Here is a 17,694-nt window from a genome sequence, read left to right as displayed (position 1 = left end):
GAACAAACCATTAAAGGCTGGTTTTATGTACTTGGTGCCTGAACTGGTAAATATGAAGTCAATTATGAAACAAAGTCTACTTCATGATCTATAGGTATTCTCCAAATTTCCCATTAAGTTGTCATCAATGAGAAAAGCTATGTTTTACCCAGTGATATAGAAAAAAGCTATCTATCTTACTTGCAGCTCTTTATATCTCTCAGTTTTTAGATTTAAATCACTTTACAAGTGACAGAAGACTGTAGCTCATTACAGAAGTTGTCAATAAAACAACCTGTGACAGTTTAAACTATACCAAATGAAAACAGAAGGTTATGTCACTTTAATTATTCCTTATCAGTGTATGCCTGGTGCATTGCACTGCTGATAAAACACAGACTATGCTCCATGGAGATCAATGTATTAGTGCCTCACACAGTGGGAAAGGTTACCCTAAACAATCATGACACTAAGTAAATCATCTACATGCACATACTGTCCCAGATGGGCACTTGCAGCCCTTCAGATGTTGCTGTACTACAACTCCTATCATCCCAGGCCATCAGCTATACTGTCTAAGGCTAATGGATGTTGGTCCAACAACATCTGGAGAATCACTTCTTCCCCACTTCTGGTCTATATTACAGGCCTTAAAAACACAGAAACCTATAATTACTGAGAAAACTGAGAAAAATATCTCAGAGAACCTTACAAATGTTCCATTGCACAAGTGGATCCAACACGATATATCTAATCAACAGCTTATTTCTGTGCTTTTACTTATGCAAGTGATGTACTTGAATAAGCAGTGCATTCATTTAACACTGCAGCAACTGCCATGAGGTATATTTTGTTCATGGAGCTGCAGGAGCCTTGTTGTGTGAGCTTCTGCCTCATGTTACTCTGTTGCTGACTCCAGTAGATCAAATGTGCAGTTTTGTTAAATAAAAATAAGTGCCTTTTAATATGAACTGACCAGCATATTGCCAACTGTATGTATCTGGCTGTACTAAATCAACAACAGAAAACTTAATATGGTTCCATATATATTTGTGCTCCAAAAATGCTGCACTAGCTGACATATTTTGATCTTGATCTGGTGTTCAATAATTCAGTATGTTTGGTTTGAATTATATTACTTAGAAGCATGGAATAATTCTAATGGTCTCCATTGTGGATGCAGTTAATATAGCACAAAAGAAATGTACTATGCTTAAAAGAAAACATTTCATATTCATGACTGTAAAGACATTGTATGTTTGGAAATTTCACCTGCACCATTTTTACATATTTGGTCCTGACTAATGTGAGCTCCTTGGAATAAAGGTGGGATATAAATGTGATAATAGTAATAATGTGTTTAAAAAGAAACAGAAAATCAGTGAACACTTTTTAAGACTCTGCTTCTGTAGGCTTTAAAGTCTATTATTGTTTTAGAGTGCAATCCAATCTTCTTCCTTGTGGTGGGGCTTTGCAGAATGGTAAGATTACCGCCAGCTTCACTCCTTGTGTGGCTGATCCCTTCCCTCCCCCCAAATAACCAGCATGGGACCTCCCAAGCCAGTTTTGCATCATAGCACGAGGAAGGCAGTTAAAACCTTTGTTCCCACTGTGGTCCCAATCCAAATTGGTCTGTCCCGCCTATTTGCAATGGCAGGAAAAAAAAAATCCAGCTATTTGTTTAGTTAATAAAAATCAACACATAAGGGCTAAAGACACAAATAACATCATGTCTAGTCTGGTCCTGAATTGTGGATTTTTGGATCAACATAGGCGTATGTGAACACTGGTAGTCTGACCTCAAAGCAAAAACATCAACCTTGCAGTATCTGTCATTTTTACTGCCATAGAACAGATTACTGATATTTCCAAATATTTCTTACCTCCAGACTGAGTTGGTGGCCCACACAGCAGAACAACCCCTTGTCCTTCTCGTACAGACACAGTGCTTCTCATTTTTGTCTTTAAGTTTTCAAGATCTGTTTTTAAGAAGGGAAATGAATGTGTCAGGAATCAGACCACAACAGAAAGAGCAAGGTTTTGTTTCTGTACCCTTTGTCCTAAAACCTTGCCCTAAAACTGATTGCAATGAGATTATTTGCCATAGGGAGCCAATTTGGTATTGAATGTTTCTACAGATAATAATTATTACTATGGAAGTTTACAAGGTTCATATATCCTTGGCTTGGTATACAAACAAATCTCAGCAAAATTTGAAGGTGAACAGCACACACCAGAGTGCCCATTCCCTTATTTAGCTAGCTGTAGCACATGTGGTGGTGGTGGCAAAGAGAGAAGGGAGTTTCTATTTCTTCCCTTTATTCCCACTCCCTGTCACCTAGAACACTGCTATGCCAGCATTACAGACACCAGGAGCTTTCTCAGGGCAGATAACATTCACATCAACATCAGGAATCCAGGAAAATTAATTTCCCAGGACTTGGACATTGGTCTAGGCACCACACAGAGACAGGAGGAGGAGAAATGAAGAAACAGACAGACTACGCTCCTTCACCCGGCTGCTGCTAAAGGAGTAACAGCTGCAAAAGTTTGGGGAGGGTTGGAGACCCACAAAGCAGCAACTAAAAATCCATCTAAAACTCCAAGAAGAGCCTGCTGGATCAGGCCAGTTGTCTACCTAGTCCATTATCTTGTCCTCACAGTAGCCAACCAGATACCTACGGGAAGGTAGCAAGCAGCAAGAGTGCTCTGAGCACAAGAACACTCTCCTCTCTTGCAGTTTCCAGCAACTGGTATTTGGAAGCAAGCTGCCTACGACCATGGAAGCAGAGCATAGCCATCATGGCCAGTAGACATTGATAGCCTTATTCTCCGTTAATTTGTCTAATCCTCATTATACAGCCACGAGAGTGGCTGTATACTATAGCCAGCATGGATTTTTCACATTCCACAATGTTAAATTGAAAATACCCCCCTTCCCATTCTGATGCTTCCCACAATCTCATTTGAAAACAAAACCTTACAAAATTTATAATCCTGAACTTAAAAATGCTTGCTTAACAACCGTCTAAATTTTCATGGTGATACACAAAATAGTCAGAGTTAATCAAGAGTTCAAAATCTAAAAAGAGATAAAAAACCCAGAGCCCTTTTGGACTTTTTTGTCAGAGTTCTCATAATCTTTTGAAATTCATTAAAAATCAGCCATGTTCACAGAGTACCTGTACTCCTGATACTGACCTTGTCCCACACTCTGACTTTCATCTTCTGCAGTTCAAAAGTTAAAAATATGCCTGGCTGATTTTTAATTAATTTCAGAAATTTTGGCTTGAACTCAATGATAATGTCGGGCATGCTCAGTAAGAACCAACTGTCAGAGTTCTAAAAGCCAGACTCACAGCTGCTGGGCTTGCCTAATCAGGGGGCAACACCCACACCAGACTTTGATTTCATGTGAGACAGTCATGGCTTCACCCAGAGAATCTTGGGAAGTGTAGTTTGTGAAGAGTGTTGAGAGGAGACTCCTATTCCCCTGACAGAGCTCCAGTGGCCAGAGTGGTTTAACAGTCAGCCACTCTGACTGAAGCTCTGTGAGAGGAACAGGGCATCTCCTAGCAACTCTCAGCACTCTTCTCTAACTACACTTTCCAGGATTCTTTGGGAGAAGCCATGACTGCCTAAAGTAAAATAACAGTCTGGTGTGGATGTGGCCAGGGACAGCTTTGGTTTAAATTTGGGTGGGAGGCTACATGTACCTGCTGTAGAATAAAAAGTTGGAGGTAACACTGAAAAGCAATAAATCTGTTCACAATGTTTTCCTTTGAGAAAGGACAGGGGCTTTTCCTCTGCCCAGTGCCCACCCACCCAATCTACCCCCCTCCTCCTCATGGTGAGTTTTACCTAACTTAAACATGATTGCATGGGAGTAAGTACCACTAAACTCAATAAGCATGCATAAGATCAAACCTTCCCTCCCCTTTCTTTTGCCCCTCCCCCTCCAATCCCCTCCTTCCCCCTCCTTCTCCTTCCCTCTCCTCTCCCCGCCCCCTCCTCCAACCCCATGGTCAGGTTTACCTATTGTAATGATTGCATAGGAGTAAATCCCATTGACAGGGCCGGTTCCAAAGTGCGGCCAGGTAGGGCACTGGCCCAAGGGCCCCACAGCTCTAGGAGCCCCTAGGGGGCCCCTGAGGGGCCCTCCGCTCCCCTTCTGCGATCCCGCGGGTCGCAAGATGAGCTTCCGAGCCTCCCGCCATCCCCCGCTCTTCACCTACCTTTCTCTGCTGTTTACGCAGGGTTGCCATCAATAAAGATGGCGGCCGAGGTTTCTGTAAGGGACTGAAGCCTCGGCCACCATCTTTATTGATGGCAACCCTGTGCGAACAGAAGAGGAAGGTAGGTGAAGTGCTGGGGGATGGCGGGCGGTTCGGAAGCTTGTCTTGTGATCTAAGCATGCAAATGATCAGAGCTGCCTTTCCCCTCCTTCCTCTTCCCCTCCCTTCTTCCTTCCTTCCTCCTCCTCCCCTGCCCACTACAGCTCTCCTCCCTCCCCCCTGGTCAGTTTTACCTATCCTAGGCATGATTGCACAGGAGTAAATCCCACTGAACTCATTAAAATGCAAATGATCAAACCTGCCCTTCTCCTCCCCTTCCCCTTCTGCCTATTCCTATCCCCCTCCTCCCCACTGTCCTCTCTCCCCTCCCTCCTCCACCTCCTCGTCCCCATCCCGTGGTCAGTTTCACCTATCCTAAGCATGATTGCAGGGGAGTAAATCCCACTGAACTCAATAAGCATGCAGATGATCAATACATTCTCAGCAAGCTTGCACAGGATCCCATTTCTTACCTCCCGGATTAAAAAGCAGAGAAATTCACTAATAGGCAAAAAACCTGGATGCGATAGTTGATTCAGAATCTATTCACTAATAGGCAAAAAAAACCTTGCAGTTTAAGAATGTACCTAGAGCCAACAGATATTTATATTAAACTTTTAAAAAAGCAGGGAAATTGGGCAGCTGTATTGAATGCACCGGGGAGCAGGAGACCTGATCTCTTCTCTGAGATACTGGACCGCCCTATAAATTTGTCAAAATGCAAACACAATTTGCGTTGGTCTTTCACAGTCCAATCCACTTCCTGTGTAGCTTGCAAGAATTTGGTAACATGTATGTCTGAGCATATGGTAAGTCCAACAGGAGTCTGGTTTCCCCCCGTCTTTGTACACTTTGGACTCTCAATTCTTTCTGACTGTTTTGTGTATCACCATGAAAATTGAGAGGGTTGTTAAGCAAGAGTGTCAGTTTTGTAAGGTTTTGTTCTGAAATAAACTTATGTGAAACATCACCTATCCTAAGCGTGATTGCAGGGGAGTAAATCCCACTGAACTCAATAAGCATGCAAATGATCAATCCATTCTCAGCAAACTTGCACAGGATCCCATTTCTTACCTCCCGGATAAAAAAGCAGGGAAATTCACTAATAGGCAAAAAAACCCCTTGCGGTTTAAGAATGTACCTATAGCCCACAGATAGTTCTATCAAACTTTAAAAAGCAGGGAAATTGGGCAGCTATAACGAATGCACCAGGGGAGCAGGAGACCTGAACTCCTCTCTGAGATATTAGACTGCCCTACAAATTGGTCAAAATGCAAACACACTTTGGGTTGGTCTTTCACAGTTCAATCCACTTCCTGTGTGGCTTGGAAGAAATCATGTCCTGATATTATATGAAAAGGCACAAACTTTGGATAGTGATCAGAGGTATTCTTATGTATTTTCCAATGTCTTTTTGGGGAAAAGAGCACGTAGATTTAGCTGAGTCTATTCTTAATTGAGCTAGTCAGTCTTGGGTTCCATATGCTATTGGACTATAACTTCCATAAACCCCAGCCAGCTAAGCCAATGGCCAAAGATGATGGGAGTTGTAGTCCAACAACATATGGGACCAGAGGTTGAAGAACAGTGAGCTAGAACTAGTGCACTCACCATTAACTGAAAATCACTAAAATGTCATTATGATTCCAATATAATTCACAGAAATTTGTTTCAAATTTGGTTTGATAATGTAGCATACAAAGAAGCAGCAAAGATACTTGTTCTCTTCTTTTGTGCATCTGGGGTAAAATACAGATGTAGAGCAGATTTGTAAGCTCCATCTTTGCATGATATAATGCAAATAGATAATGCCCTCCCTTTAATACTGACACTATGGCAGGGCTTTCTCAGTAGATGTCCTTACCTTATGGAACTCTCTCCCAAGGGATGTACTGTTGGCTCCTTCAGTTGCAGTATTCAAAATTACATTAAAACACACCTAATTAAAATAGCTTTTAAGTTAATGTATTCGCTGGACATACTGCTGTTAAACTGTTCTACTGCTATAGAAGGAAATGTTTTTTTCAGCTTATATTTTAATGTATTGTCATTTTTGTATTTTAAAAACTTTTAATAATACTATAGGATAGGATAGGATAGATACAATTTAGGAGGATTGAATTGATGCAAATTGATAGGGCAAGAATAAGATACTCCAAAATCTGGAATATGGTATCAAGCTGAACAGTTTGGGCCTTTAAAGGATTGATGGGACCAAACTAGTTTTTTTTCCTAAGAGACTTCTGGTGCAGTGGTTCATAACTTTTTTTAGGGCATGGATCCCTTTTAATGAAAGGTATGGACTCCCTCTCAGAAAAATGCACATAAACACATACACACAAAAAATTGTATACCATTAATTTTACTGCATTGGAAATTGATTTTTTTTGTGCCCAGTTCAAGGACTCCCTGAAGACCACAGGTTAAGAACCCCTGCTCTAGTGTATTTTGCATGCAGAGATGTAGATGCTTCCATATACACTGTACTTCCCCCCATGTCAATTAGACCACCCCTTCCCTCCCCAGATTCACTCATACATCCAATTCTGTTTTCTCCAAATTAATTACAAACTAGAGTGGAGGGATATATACCAAATCCAGTCACTTCAAGAGCTATAAGAGAGCAAAAGTTTCAACAGTCTGTATTTTTGTTTACAGTTATATAAAGTATAGCTACTCGGGTACAGATGTTCCATGATGCACTCAAAGGACACTTTAAAGTAAATCTCTTTGCAACAAAGCATAATGAAAATGGTGGGTTGACCAAAAATAGTTATTGTCTGAAGTGTAATTTCTTTTCCAACATTAAAAAATGCAACAGCAGATGTTCACCCAAGCCACTTAACAACAGTAATTTGGCATTTCAATGCCTCATTATTTTAACGAACAAACTGTTGAATGCAATAACACCACTGCTGGTTTACTGCAACCTCATCTGGGTTTTTAAAAAGCTTTTAGAATAGCTAAATAACACATAAATAACACACCAGTGAGCTCTTAATAATATGTTAGCAAAATGCAAAACATTACTAATACAATGTATCATTTTAGCAAGCTTTCTAATTCCTACATGGTAGCAGATTTCATCTGAAATGTCCATAGGGTAGGACTAGAAACATACAGTGTATGCTTCCCTGATCACACTTTTGTACCTGTGTGCAAAAGTTTAAGTTTTCCCTCCTGGAATGTTTATGTTTATGAACATGAGAACATATGAAGAGCCCTGCTGAATTAGAACAAGAACTTGTCTAGTCCAGGATTCTGTTCACGAAGTGATCAACCAGATTTTGCTCCAGCCCTTGGTCATTTTGGTTGCCCTTTTCTGCAACTTTTCCAGCTGTACTATATAGCCAATGTTCTTTTCAGTTTTTAAAAAATGCAGTTTATTATAGAATAAAGCCAAAACCCTCCAGATGTTGTTGGACTACAGCTCTGATCACCCCTATCCACCATGGACAATGGTCAGTAATGATTTATTTTATTTGCTTATTAAATCTGTATCTTATCCTTCATCTCAAAGGAGTCCAGGACAGCAAATGCACAAACAATAAAATATTGAAAAACAATTCCAATACAGATGCATATGATGTAAATCCAACAACATCTGGAGGGCATCAGGCTGCCTAACAATAAATATAGAAGGGTAAATTTCAACTAGGAGTTTTACTAGTTCAGTGGAACAAGTTGATCCATTGAATTGAGGGGCAATAATTTTTTTCTTCCAGAAGAAAAGGTAGAGGGAGAGAAAAAATCCAAATTCTTTTGAGAGGGGTAAGCAAAGAGAGGCTGTGTATTTTATTAGTTTTAATTCTTATATAGAAGGAAAAGCAGCTCCCCCCTCTCCACCCCCGCTTGCTTGTCCATTGGTTTGGGAACAAACTACTTAACTAGATAGACAGCTACTTGACAGATTGGTCAGTGGTGGTGGATGCTGGCCAGCTGCTTACCTACCACCTGTCCTGGCTCCTACCAATAGACTCAGACTCAGGACTCCTAGCTCGGTTATTGCCAATGGCTTTGATCCACAGGTTAGCTCAAAACTGGAACACAGGTCAGGATACCATTTACAAGGTCTAAACTCATGACAAGACATTAAACACATATTCAAGTGCATATCTTGTCAGAAAACACTTGACACACACCCCTGAATCTCCTTAATAAAGGATGGGGTGGACACAACTACTTTTGTGGGGCTTTTCTCTCAGCTCAGGATTGGGCAAGCAAGCAGGCACTCCTATGGGTCGACTGGCTAACCTGTTTGCTTTGTGCCTGCACAATCAATGGCTTCAGCAGACACGTTAGGAGAGTGGGCATCAATGGGCACAACACTGGGCTCCTCCCCAACATCCTCATCCACAGGCCCGGAACACTGGACTCCTCCCCTGGATCCCAAACTATTACCTCCTCAGACCAGTCCTGCCAAGAGTTCTCCATGAGGTCTTGTGACACCACTTTGCTTGTATATACTCTGTGCAGAAAATCTGTAGAGCAAGCCAATTACCCAGCAGGCATTTATGGTGCTGCATGCAGAGTGTTCAGTGTAGAGTGTTTCAGAGGCAGCCATGTTTTTTCTGACATTTCCCTCTGAAAGCAACAAAACATCAAGTCTTGTTGCTCCCAGGGAAATTGCTCTATTGCAGAGGCCACTATTCTTTTTGGACCAGCAGGCACTTTAAAAAGATCTGTGGGCATCAGCCACAAAATGGCTGCCATGAAGGCATGTCACAACACAAAATGGTTGCCATGGGCAGATGGCATAACATAACATGAGAGGAATGGCATAATACAAAATTAGAGAACAGTTATTGCTGCTTCCCACCCAGCCTGGACAACTTCATGTTTGCCATGGGAGGTCACTTATGTCCTGCTGGCCCTGATTGTGGAGATCATGCAATACTGATTTCTCCTCACTGCACACACACAATACTGTTGCCCTCTAATAACAAGGAACATGAAAAAACATACAAGGTGGTCACACCACATTGACTTTCTGTGGCACACGCACACACAGACATACATGCATCTTTCTCTCGCACACATATCTCTACCTCTTAACCTAAGTCATGTCTCTTTCTCTCACATATACACACATATCACATATACAGACTAGACCTCTCTCTTCTCCCCACAGACTATACATACATATATACCTCCCCTTCTTCCCTCTCTCACACACAGACCACATCTCTCTCTCTCTGCCCAAGTACATCTCTCTCAATCGCTCACACTCACAGCACATACTTGAGCATCCCCACTTCAGAAAAGTCCCTCAGTGAGTGAAGGAAGTGCCTGTCATTTCAACCCCTCATCCAACTATATTATTATAATATAATAATAATAATAATAATAATAATAATAATAATAATAATAATAATAATAATAATACACCAGGGCCACTGCCCTGCTCTACTGTATTCAAAGTGTGCCACAGTAAGGAGCCCCATGTGTTAGCCATTCCAGGCTGTTGGTGGCTCATTTATTTTATTTTATTTGCAGTATTTATAGCCTGCTCTTCACTGAATATTTTCAATCTCAGAGTGGGAGTAAAGTAATAAAGATAAACAGGAAAAAATATACAGAAAAAAATGTGTTGGTGCTTTACCAGACAGAAGGAGAACTGCAATCATCAGGCCATCTCAGAAGTACTTTCATTTATTTATTAGTTTTATATTTCCGTACAGATTTCCCTTTTAAAATCCACATGGGAATGGAACAGGATGAACTACTTACTCAAGTCCTCACACAGAAATGGGACTGAAGGGACTTTAATGGGTCCATCTGTCCCTAGATGTCACCAGCCAATGCTTATCTGCCTACTGTTCTGTGATGGTTCCTCCTCCTCTGCCTGACTACTTCTCCCTCTCTTTTCCTATGGGAGCCATCACAGCCCCCGCAAAATAGGTGAACAGTAACACTTTCCCAAATGTTTGATGTTTCCTGCAAAGGAATCACAGGAAAGGGGCCACTTTTAGCTATAGGTGGAAGTGTTTATAAGCAAGTACCCTCTATGCTCAGCCATAATATTTATATTGGGATGTGTTTAAATAACACACTGAATAATAAGTTGATCGATGGTAGGTAACCATGTTGTAAGTAGCAGAGGTCTATTTGAAATTCTTCTGGAATGCTCTCTCTTTATAGATGTATGACTGGTACAGAGGTTGTCATTTTGGCACCATATCAAAACATATCTATGTTCCCAAGCATTTTAAATGTTTCTAAGTTGATGATTGATAACCTTGCCCTGTTATTTTAACTGCCTCTAATTTTTGTTGTTGTTGCATAGTTAATTATGGATTATTTATTTTATGTTCTGTACCCTGTCCTGGTATCAATAAATGAAGGCAGGTTACTTTTTTTTTTATTAATAGTGTGTGATATCCAAACTCCATGTGAGTGGACTTCCATTGGTGCAATGGGACTTCCCTTTCCTCTCCTCCCAGCCCCCTGCGGTCCACAGCACACTCTCAAAATCTACTCCAGAGGGTTGGGAGACCCTCCGGACAAGATTTTGAGGTTGCACATGGGGCTGCAGAGGGGGGAAGAGAGGGAGAAACTTTGTTGTGCAAGCAAGCAGGAGCCCATTTTACCATCAGCTGGACTTTATTGGAAGCCATACAATAATAAATTACAGCTTCCAGAGTTCTACAGTTGGTTTGTGGCTGTTGAGATTTCCTTGATGGTGGTGGGACTTTCTTCTGGGATAATCAGCTATCTGAAATGCTGGAAATGGTTTGCTACTGATACAGCTGGTTTCACCCCCAAGGACAGAAGCTGTTCTGTACTTTGCAGAGATACCAATTTTATCTATTTTCATACGACAAATGACAGAAGATATGCCTAAATATGTCAAATAAAATAAGATGATAATTTAAGGGGGATGTATTTTTGAAGTTGTAAAGCTGTTCATTATCAGCAATAGCGTGTGTGTGTATGTGTACATGATGGTTTTGTTTTTTAAAAATAACTGGACTGAAAACCAAGGTCCTAAAACAGACTCTCTCTCTCTCTCGAGAGAGAAATGTTATTGCTTTTTTATAGCTTGCAAAACTGAAGACATTTAAAATTAACAACCAAAGAAAGAAGCTGCATACATTCCAAATTTCTGAAATAGTAATTTCCTTTCTTTTCACATCATAACACATATATCCACTTTACATTTCCTTTAGCACTGAATTTTGTATTGATTACTTGGAATGCATATGCCAGTGTTATGAAATAATACATAAAAATGGAAGTTCAGTTGCTTGAAGACAGCACCTTATTTTACATAAAAAGCAAACATTCGAACCATCACAAATGGCAAAAATGAGAGTTGTACTTTATTATGGTTAACATACTCTTACTTAGCAAATTTTGTGTTTAAGTAGCGAGCACACTGCAAAGAAAGGAACAGTAAATGCAGAGTACCGCTAGAAACACAGATAGTAGGTTGTATCCAACAAAGTCATCCTGCTAGTGCAAGGACTTCTGCTTGTGCAATGCAACTTCCCTTCACTTTCCTCCTCCAGCACCCCCCAAATAAGCTCTGGAGGTTTGGGGGTAGCCCTAAGACAGATTTGGGAGGCATACAGGAGGAGAGGGAGAAGTTCTGTTGTGCAAGCGAAAGTCCTTTTGTGACTGTGTTAGATACAACCCAATGTTAGTCCTACTCAGAATAGACCTTTTAAAATTAACATGAACAACCCATTAATTTGAATGGATCTACTCTGACTAAAACTTAGTTGTACAATCCTATGGTTTTCTTGCCTATATATACAGAAAATTTGGTGATCTGCATGAAGCAATAAAATGTTTATGCAATACCTGCAATACTTGAAATATTCTTAGAGGAGGCAGAGCAGAGGAGAAGCAGTTCCTATATCACTGTAAGCAGCACAAAACAAATACAAGAAGCTTTCAGATTTTAGGATCTTCAATTCCAGTCCATATTTTTCATCTCTCTCCCTTCATAAAAGGATGCTTGCGACTTCTTTTTCATAACATATGCTGTGTCACATATTCCAGGTGTGGATATGCTGCTGCTTCACTTTTACTTTGTTCTTCCATTTGTTTTTCAGGCGAGGTCCTATTCTACTCTCTATTCCAAATCATCCTCCTCTTACAAGGAACTTGCATATAACAAGGGTCACACAGTTCTCTGAATGAATTGTACCTCTTTTTTTAATATGACATAATGGGGAATGTAGTCCTGAATGTAATGCATTTACGTGACAGCTTATAATCCATTTTCAGGGTATTCTGCTGCCTGAGAAGGACAAGATGCCCCCATTCCATGCGCATAAGCCACAAGTATTTGAATCTTACTTCAACATTGGTAATGGGACAGCATCCTCTACCTGTGCGCAGCAGGCAAGCTTATGAGGTGCAGGACTGACCACATGGAAAATACAGTCCTGTCTTCCGGCACCTACCTGCCACCCAGTGTCATCCAGCATTTGTTCCCTGATGGGGCCACCTCATTCTGCCTAATGGTAGGGCTGTCCCTGGTTATTTTGTATTATAGGTTTACATGTGTTTGATGTTGTTATGTGCCTCCAAGTCAACTACGACTTATGGCGACCCTATGAATCAGTGACCTCCAAGAGCATCTGTCATGAACCACCCTGTTCAGATCTTGTAAGTTCAGGTCTGTGGATTCATTGATGGAATCAATCCATCTCTTGTTTGGCCTTCCTCTTTTTCTACTCCCTGCTGTTTTCCCAGCATTATTGTCTTTCTAGCGAATCATGTCTTCTCATGATTGATTGATTGATTTAATTTTATTACGGTCATAGACCAGCCAAGCAATTTCTAGTAGATATTCTCAGAATACACTTGTACAATTATCAAGAAAAGGAAACAGTACATAAAAAGAAAATAATTTAAAATATACATATAAAATTCATAGTTTCCGAGGCATCATTTTTTTACGAATTTGAATCACTACAGCAAAGAAGTTAGCAGCCTCATTTGTAATATAGGGATCTTTATCTGCAAGTAAATACTGAACATAGAAAGATAGGTCTCTGCCTTGGAAATTCTGTATAAGAGGTAGGATAAAACGTAAACGGGGGACCTCATAGAATCTTCAATCTAAAAGAACATGATGAACAGTTTCAATGGTTCCACTATTACATGGACAGAGTCGTTCAGAAAAAGGGATTTTTCTATACCTACCCTCTAGGAGGGCAGGGGGAAGTACGTTAAATTTGGCCAAAGTAAATGCCCTTCTGAGCCTGGGAGAATATAAGTAAAATAAATACTGAACCATAGTAAATGGTCTTCTCATGATGTGTCCAAAGTATGATAACCTCAGCTTCATCATTTTAGCTTCTAGTGACAGTTCTGGGTTAATTTATTCTAACACCCAATTAGTTTTTTTTTTGCAGTTCATGGTATGCACAAAGCTCTCCTCCAGCACCACATTTCAAATGAGTTAATTTTCTCTTATCCGCTTTTTTCACTGTCCAACTTTCACATCCATACATAGAGATCGGAAATACCATGGTCTGAATGATCCTGACTCTAGTGTTCAGTGATACATCCTTACATCTGAGGACCTCTTCTAGTTCTCTCACAGCTGCCCTGCCCAGTCCTAGCCTTCTTCTGATTTCTTGACTGTTGTCTCCATTTTGGTTAATGACTGTGCCAAGGTATTGATAATCCTTGACAAGTTCAATGTCCTCATTGTCAACTGTAAAGTTACATAAATCTTCTGTTGTCATTACCTGTCTTTCTGACGTTCAGCTGTAGTCCTGCTTTTGTGCTTTCCTCTTGAACTTTCATCAGCATTTGTTTCAAATCATCACTGGTTTCTGCTAGTAGTATGGTATCGTCTGCATATCTTAAATTGTTGATGTTTCTCCCTCCAATTTTCACACCTCCTTCATCTCGGTCCAATCCCGCTTTCCGTGTGATATGTTCTGCGTACAGATTAAATAAATAGGGTGATAAAATACACCCCTGTCTCACACCCTTTCCGATGGGGAACCAATTGGTTTCTCCATATTCTGTCCTTACAGTAGCCTCTTGTGCAGAGTACAGGTTGCGCATCAGGACAATCAGATGCTGTGGCACCCCCATTTCTTTTAAAGCATTCCATAGTTTTTCATGATCTACACAGTCAAAGGCTTTGCTGTAACCTATAAAGCACAGGGTGATTTTCTTCTCAAATTTCTTGGTTCATTCCATTATCCAACGTATGTTTGCGATACGATCTCTGGTACCTCTTCCCTTTCTAAATCCAGCTTGGACGTCTGGCATTTCTCGCTCCATATATGGTAAGAGTCTTTGTTGTAGAATCTTCATCATTACTTTACTTGCATGGGATATTAAGGCAATAGTTCGATAATTACTGCATTCCCTGGGATTCCCTTTCTTTGGAATTGGGATGTATATGGAACGCTTCCAGTCTGTGGGCCATTGTTTAGTTTTCCATATTTCTTGACAGATTTTAGTCAAAATTTGGACTGATTCAATCTCAGTAGCTTGTAGCAACTCTATTGGTATGCCATCTATGCCTGGAGATTTGTTTCTTCCAAGTATTTTAAGAGCAGCTTTCACCTCACATTCTAAAATTTCTGGTTCTTCATCATATGGTTCCTCCGTGAATGAATCTGTCATCCTGGCATCTCTTTTATAGAGTTCTTCAGTGTATTGCTTCCATCTTCCCTTTATTTCATCTCGGTCAGTCAGTGTGTTCCCCTGTTGATTATTCAACATCCCTACTCTTGGTTTAAATTTCCCCTTCATTTCTCTAATCTTTTGGAACAGGGCTCTTGTTCCACCCTTTTTGTTGTCCTATTTCTATACAGTAACTATTGTAACAGTTCTCTTTGTCCCTACGTACTAGTCGTTGTATAGTTGCATTTAGGGTTCTGACTGTGTTTCTATCTCCTTTTGCTTTTGCTTTCCTTCTCTCTTTAACCATTTTAAGAGTTTCTTCAGTCATCCATTGAGGTCTTTCTCTCTTTTTAACTAGAGGTATAGTCTTTTTGCATTCTTCCTTGATAATGTCTCTGACTTCATTCCATAGTTCTTCTGGTTCTCTGTCAACTAAGTTTAAAGCCTCGAACCTGTTCCTTATTTGATCTTTACATGCTTCTGGGATGTTGTTTAAATTGTATTTTGGCATTATGATTGCTTTGTTCTTCTTCTTTAGCTTTACTCTGATTTTCGATACAACCAGTTCATGATCTGTACCGCAGTCTGCTCCTGGTCTTGTTTTTGCAGAAAGTATGGAACTTCTCCATCTTCTGCTACCAATTATATAATCAATTTGATTCCTATATTGACCATTTGGTGATGTCCACGTGTACAGTCTTTTTGGTTGTTCAAAAAATGTGTTCGCAAGAAACAAATTATTGGCTTCATAGAATTCAATAAGTCTTTCTCCTGCTTTGTTTCTGTCTCCTAGGCCCCATTTCCCCACAATTCCTAATTCTTCTCTGTTCCCTACTTTTGCATTCCAATCCCCCATGATTATCAACACATCTTGTTTTGGTGTGTGATCAATTTCTTCCTGTAGTTCTGCGTAAAATCTCTCCAATTCCTCTTCTTTTGCGTTTGCCATCGCAGGATAGACTTGGATGATGGTTATGTTGATAGGTTTCCCATTTAATCTCACTGATATCACTCGCTCAACGTTGCATTGTAGCTCCTAATTGCTCTTGCTACATCACTTCTCACTATTAAAGCATCCCCATTTCTTCTTTATTTCTCATTTCCTGCAGAAAATATTTTGTAGTTGCCTGATTGGAAATGTCCCATTCCCGTCCATTTTAGTTCGCTCACATCAAGTATTGTAATGTTGATGTGTTCCATTTCTTGCTTGACAATTTCTAACTTTCCTTGGTTCATGCTTCTCACGTTCCATGTTCCTATTGTGTGCGTCGTACATGTGTAGCTGCAGCTAGAAATGACAATGGAGATGATCCTCTGGCTCTTGTTCTTGTGGAAGTGGCTGCTCAGTCACATTCTTCCCAACCACTCGCCCACAGCAGGAAAAAATACAACTTGATTGCTGCTTGTACTATGCAACTGGTTAAAGGGACATGAACCCAGTCAGAGAACAGAAGAATAATAGCAACACAAGCTTGAATAGTGATTCATGAAATAATAAAATAAAAAATAATGAAATAATAAGTAGCAAATGGGGACTAAATTGTTGAATGAATTGGGGAAAGGGAGATGGGGGCTTTAAAATGACTATTCACTGATGTGGGGAGATGCACATTTCTTCACACAGGCATGTCAAGTCAAATTGTGAAACAATTGACTGAACAAATGACTGAAAATTGCTACAACAGCATGGAATCTATTTCTGCTACAGTAGTTTATGTTGATACTTTAAATACATCATGAATGGAAGATCAGAAATACATAAAAACTGAGGCACACTGACCTCTTAATAACCATCTCAATGGTCTAGAATACAAGTTTCTTTTTTAATAGAGGCCTGTTAAACTGGAAATTTTTCTCCTCTGTAGACTCCCCTATTATGACATGTAAATGGCATCCTTTAATTCCAACTAATGTAGACATAACCTATGCACCTGATAAGAGAGACAATGACTACTCAGAAGAATTCATTAGCGAACAATGCGTTTACCAATGCAAAAGGGAGGGGGCAAAAACTTTCCAAACTGGTCTGCTGCCTACAGAGAGGTTGGTCTGTATGCACAACCACCTTTACACAGCTGGATGAAAGGAACACAAAAGCAAACAAATACCTTCAAATGCTAATGAGCTGTGGCAAAATAGTTTTTCTGGAAAGCTTTTCTGGGCCCAATGTTATTTACAGCAACATTTCTTTACATATTTTGAATGTTATGCAGCAAAGACACAAAGCACATAATCTTGCCACTATTAGAAGTTTAGCAATTCATTGCAGGGTGGGTGGGTTAATAATAATTATTTATGCAGGACTTTCCAACCTAAATCTAATGCTAATATACCACTAATAAGAACATGGCTAAAAACAACATAAAGGACTGCCCAAGATATTATAATCTAAAGAATTGGGAAAATGTTTTCCACAAAGGAAAATAAAGGTGCTGGATCAATGAATTAATTTTCCCTAACTCCCCCCCCAAAAAAGATAGAGAGCCCATTAAACACTCTTTAAAAGCCAAGACTTATGGATATAAATGTTTATCAGAAAAAACATAAGAGCCCTGCTAGCCCAGATCAAAGACCCATCTAGTCCAGCCATCTATATGCCTATGGGAAGCAAGACATTAATGCAACATCAGTTCCTCCATTCATGCTCCCCAACTGTTTTTCAGAGGTGTACCACCTCTGACACTGGATGGAGTACACAGCCATAATGAATGGTAGCCATTCATAGCGTTTATTCTTCATGAATACTCTAACCCCCTTTTAAAGGTGTCATAGTTGA

General features: G+C 40.1%; 1 protein-coding gene across 2 annotated transcripts in view; it reads right to left on the bottom strand.

Moving 5' to 3' along the window:
- The window catches only part of CNTN3 (contactin 3), a 411,452-nt gene that overhangs the window by 162,108 nt on the left and 231,650 nt on the right, over nt 1–17,694 (bottom strand). For both annotated transcript variants that reach the window (XM_061618591.1, XM_061618592.1), the window contains exon 3: nt 1,863–1,958. In XM_061618591.1, coding sequence (XP_061474575.1) covers nt 1,863–1,958 — 96 coding nt within the window. The remainder of the gene's footprint in view (nt 1–1,862; nt 1,959–17,694) is intronic.

This window comes from Rhineura floridana, chromosome 3 (genome assembly GCF_030035675.1).
Source record: "Rhineura floridana isolate rRhiFlo1 chromosome 3, rRhiFlo1.hap2, whole genome shotgun sequence".
NCBI lineage: Eukaryota > Metazoa > Chordata > Lepidosauria > Squamata > Rhineuridae > Rhineura > Rhineura floridana.
The sequence above is the reverse complement of the archived record's forward strand: the minus strand, read 5'-3'. Positions and strand labels throughout refer to the sequence as shown.